At 38.5% G+C, this 3923-nt stretch overlaps 1 protein-coding gene across 1 annotated transcript; it reads left to right on the top strand.

Annotated features, from left to right (window-relative positions):
- The first annotated feature begins 1067 nt into the window (after positions 1-1067).
- On the top strand, positions 1068-3669 carry zgc:195282 (uncharacterized protein LOC100192223 homolog). Its single transcript, XM_061771951.1, has 4 exons — positions 1068-1598; positions 3204-3298; positions 3373-3427; positions 3526-3669. Exons 1-4 carry the CDS (start codon positions 1556-1558, stop codon positions 3534-3536), a joined length of 204 nt encoding a protein of 67 aa, XP_061627935.1. The 5' UTR covers positions 1068-1555; the 3' UTR covers positions 3537-3669.
- Positions 3670-3923: the final 254 nt, after the last annotated feature.

Raw genomic sequence — 3923 nt, 5'->3', positions numbered from 1 at the left:
TACTCTAAATTGCCCGTAGGTGTCACTGTGAGTGCGAATGGTTGTTTGTTTGTATGTGCCCTGCGATTGGCTGGCAACCAGTTCAGGGTGTACCCCGCCTCCTGCCCGATGATAGCTGGGATAGGCTCCAGCACGCCCGTGACCCTAGTGAGGAGAAGCGGCTCAGAAAATGGATGGATTGATATATATATATGTGTGTGTGTGTGTAATATTATCTCACATTAAACGAAATCCCCAAAGTCACCATATCTAGAAACTACACTATTATGTAACAAACAATAACAATTATTTTTAATATAGAAATTAGGCAAGAATTTTCCCTCTGAAAACTAGTTTCCAAAGTGTTTAATGAAGCTATATCATGTATGAATACTAAAAGAAATTTACTTTTCTACCTTTCTGTACTTTTTATTGAGATTTACTTGTACATTATTTACATTTGTCATTATCCATGGACAATTAGATAAGGTATATCTAGATATACTGTATGATGAGTTTTTACCTCTATACTACTCTGGTCTTTAAATAATAATCAACCAAGTTGTGATTCAACTGTAGAATTTCTGATTTAATTTAAGAGGTTTCACAAAAATGTGGCATCTACCATTCAGGAATTATAGCCATTTTATGTTGGGCACTTTTATTTTTAGGGGCTTAAAAGTATGGACATTTGACCTCAGGCCCTATTTTCGTGAATGCCATAAATCCGGTGGGGTGGGCGGTGCAACTGCGCGCCAGGGGCTAGTTAGTCCAGTGTTGGTAATTTCATAGACCAGAGCAGCCTAGCGGATCCGAGAGTGGGCGGGCTGCGCCACTGTGGGTGTGTTTACAGCCGACTTCAAGCCCCCAATCATAGCTACTTTTCTCATTCCGTTTAAATGTGGTGCAATGACAGTATGGACGGAGACACCTCTGCTCTGGCGGCCGCATTTCAAAGGACACACCCTCGCTGTGCCGAAACACCCAGCTTGAGACAGACCACCAGACCTGTCTGCAAAAGTGGCAAACACGTGCAGCAAGACTTGTGCTTGCAAGAAATCATAATCCGCTGGCATTTGTGCCCCACTGGAGATGGACTATGTACGAAAATAAAGCCTTTAGACTCCAAAAGGGACTTCCATCCCTCCATTTTTTTAACACTTATGCTGTTCAGGGTTGCTGGTGAGCTAGAGCCTATCCCAGCTGACTTTGGGAGAGAGGCGGGTACACTCCGGACTGGTCATCAAACAATTACAGGCCAAGAGACTAGCTTTTTCACAATTTGAAGAAAAAATTAACGTCATTGTCCAAATACTTCTGCCCTTTATATGAAAAATACATTAACAATGTTGACTGTCTGTTCTCTATTTTCTTTACTTTTTTCCCCGTAAATCTCACAGTTCTCTTTTCCTGTTACGTTTCACTAACCACATCCTGGCTGCGGTTTCCGACGGTATACTGGCAACTGCTGTTTTCTCAAGTGAACACGCACATATGTCGCCCTTTGGCAGACCATATTCTTTCATTCTCATTACACCAACCACATACACTAGACAATTAATGATTACACACAGTCATGGTAAGTTACTGTCCAATCTGTGGGAAGCCTGTCTATTTTGGTGAGTATATGACCTCTTACATTTCTATACTAGACATGTCTTTCTGACATTTTCTCTCTGACCAACTCTCTTTAGTCTTGTGATTCAACAGAAGCAAGACATGTGGAAAAGTTATACAGTAGTGTTTGTTTTTAAAACTGTATATTTTAACAGACGAGATGAAAAATATTATTATCATGGATGTTTTTACATGCAAAGTTTAAACTTTAAAGTAATAATACAAACCAGCTACATTCTACATGTATTCTGCTGCAGCTCATTGATCTTTTGGGCCCACACCATAAGGAACAAAGTCATGATTTTTGTTCTTTTAAAAAATTGCTCAAAGCTCATGCCTTAAAAGAAAGCTTGAGTATACATTAGTGAGATCAAGTGATCAAGACCATGCTATCCGAGACCAAGATTTGCCTGAGACCAGAGCTCACTGAGACCAAGACAAGACAAAGATCGAGACAAGCCGAGACTGAGACAAGATTTAAACCGAAAAAAGCCGAACCCATGAAGAGAACAAGATCATAAAAATCTATTTTATAAACCATAACCAAGACCAAACCATGGCCTATTTCCAGAAATATGAATCTCAGAAAGACCAAATTAAATTCGCTAGTGTGACAGTCATTAGTTAACATTCGTGTTAAGTGTGTTAATGTTTTCTTTCGAGATGCCCGCTAAAGTTCAAATTTGTCCCTGCAGTTTCAGTGTGTTGAAGACTGCAGAATTTGTGGTTTGAGGAAGGCAAATTTATTTACTGTTGAGTTAGTCGACATGTCTTGCTCTGTGTTCTCCTCGCTCAGTTTTGTACTTACCTTTCACTTCTGTTTACGGAGGGTACGGGGGGCAGTGTCCCTCAGTCACAACACTGTGAAGGTTGCAGTCATTATGGGGGTGGTGGGGTGTTAGTAAAAATAATTGAAGGTATTTGTTGTATTAAGTGCTTGTCCTTCGTTGAAGAATAAAGATCACTGCTGGTCTTGACCGGTCTCGACAGAAAATCCCAAGTCCAGCTAGTCTGAGACCAAGACAAGATCAAGACTTTTGGAAGTCGAGTCCGAGACAAGACCAAGACCTTCAAAATGTGGTCTTAAGACCAAGACCTGTCACGAGTGTTACAACACTCATATGCATTTTAAATGCAATGAAAAGGTTTGCCGATTCTAATTTGCACCTTACACATCCCCCTGTTCCTTACCATTTTACTTTCTTCTCTTATAAGCATGCACTTTCTCATATCCATAATGACAACAGGAAGTGGGTGCAGTCAAACAAGTCTGCATAATGCAGTCAGCGTTTTCTTTTTATTGTCTCTTTCTTATTGCTCGAATTTACATTATATTAAATAATCAGGAATTATTTATACTAATATTTTTGTCTATTTTTCATGCAGCAATTAAGTTAAAATTGTCTGACATGATCATCCTACTTTCCGCATTAGCAATAATGAAAGTAGAATGACATTGTTTATTGCAAAATAAAATAAAAATATATGAAACACAATTAAAAAGAAACCCTGTTTATCTTGATTGTATGAAATACAGTATTATGTTCTTATTACATTGAACAACACATCCTCCTTGGCATAACCTTCATCATTCATTGTTGATTTAGGTGAGAAGAAGAGGTCTTTAGGAAGAGATTATCATCCACTCTGTCTGAAATGTCAAAAATGTAGAAGGCAGCTCACAGCTGGACAACATGCTGAGGTAACTAAATTAGGAATTTGTGAGGACAAAAGGGAGGACAATTAAGTAAATAACTCTTGATGATTGTGTTTCAGTATGATGAGAAGCCATATTGTTCATACTGCTACATGAAGATGTTTGGTCCAAGAGGTAGTTTCTAACAACTCACACTCAAACATAAACACAGGGTTTGGCATACAATTATTGTATTGAATTTTATTTTCCTCCATTTGGCTCTCTTTTAACAGGTAACAGGTGAGGAGCAGAAATAGTCTGAACTCAACTGGACTGAGTGAACTGATTTACCATTATTGACTGACAAGGAGAGGAGAGAAAATAAGAATGATGTACTAAACTGTATCAATGTATTCAATTTAAAGGCTGAAAAAATATGTGTGAATTATTCATTCAGGCACTATTAATAAATGCATTTTTAGATATTCCAAACACCAAAACTGTGTTTAAGACTCCATCAAAAACAAACCCAGAGGCTTAAATTATTCTCATTTACAAAGGAACAACTACCTCTAAGCACAATGGGACCATTGGAAAAGAGTTGAACTGTGTATTAATAGAGTAGGCCCTTCATCTGGCAACCATAGGTATGGAAAAGGGGAGGAAAGGATGGATGAGACTTGTTACTGCT

This window comes from Phyllopteryx taeniolatus, chromosome 4, assembly GCF_024500385.1.
Source record: "Phyllopteryx taeniolatus isolate TA_2022b chromosome 4, UOR_Ptae_1.2, whole genome shotgun sequence".
NCBI classification, from domain to species: Eukaryota; Metazoa; Chordata; class Actinopteri; order Syngnathiformes; family Syngnathidae; genus Phyllopteryx; species Phyllopteryx taeniolatus.
Note: the sequence above shows the minus strand (reverse complement) of the source record. Positions and strands in the feature narration are given on the sequence as shown.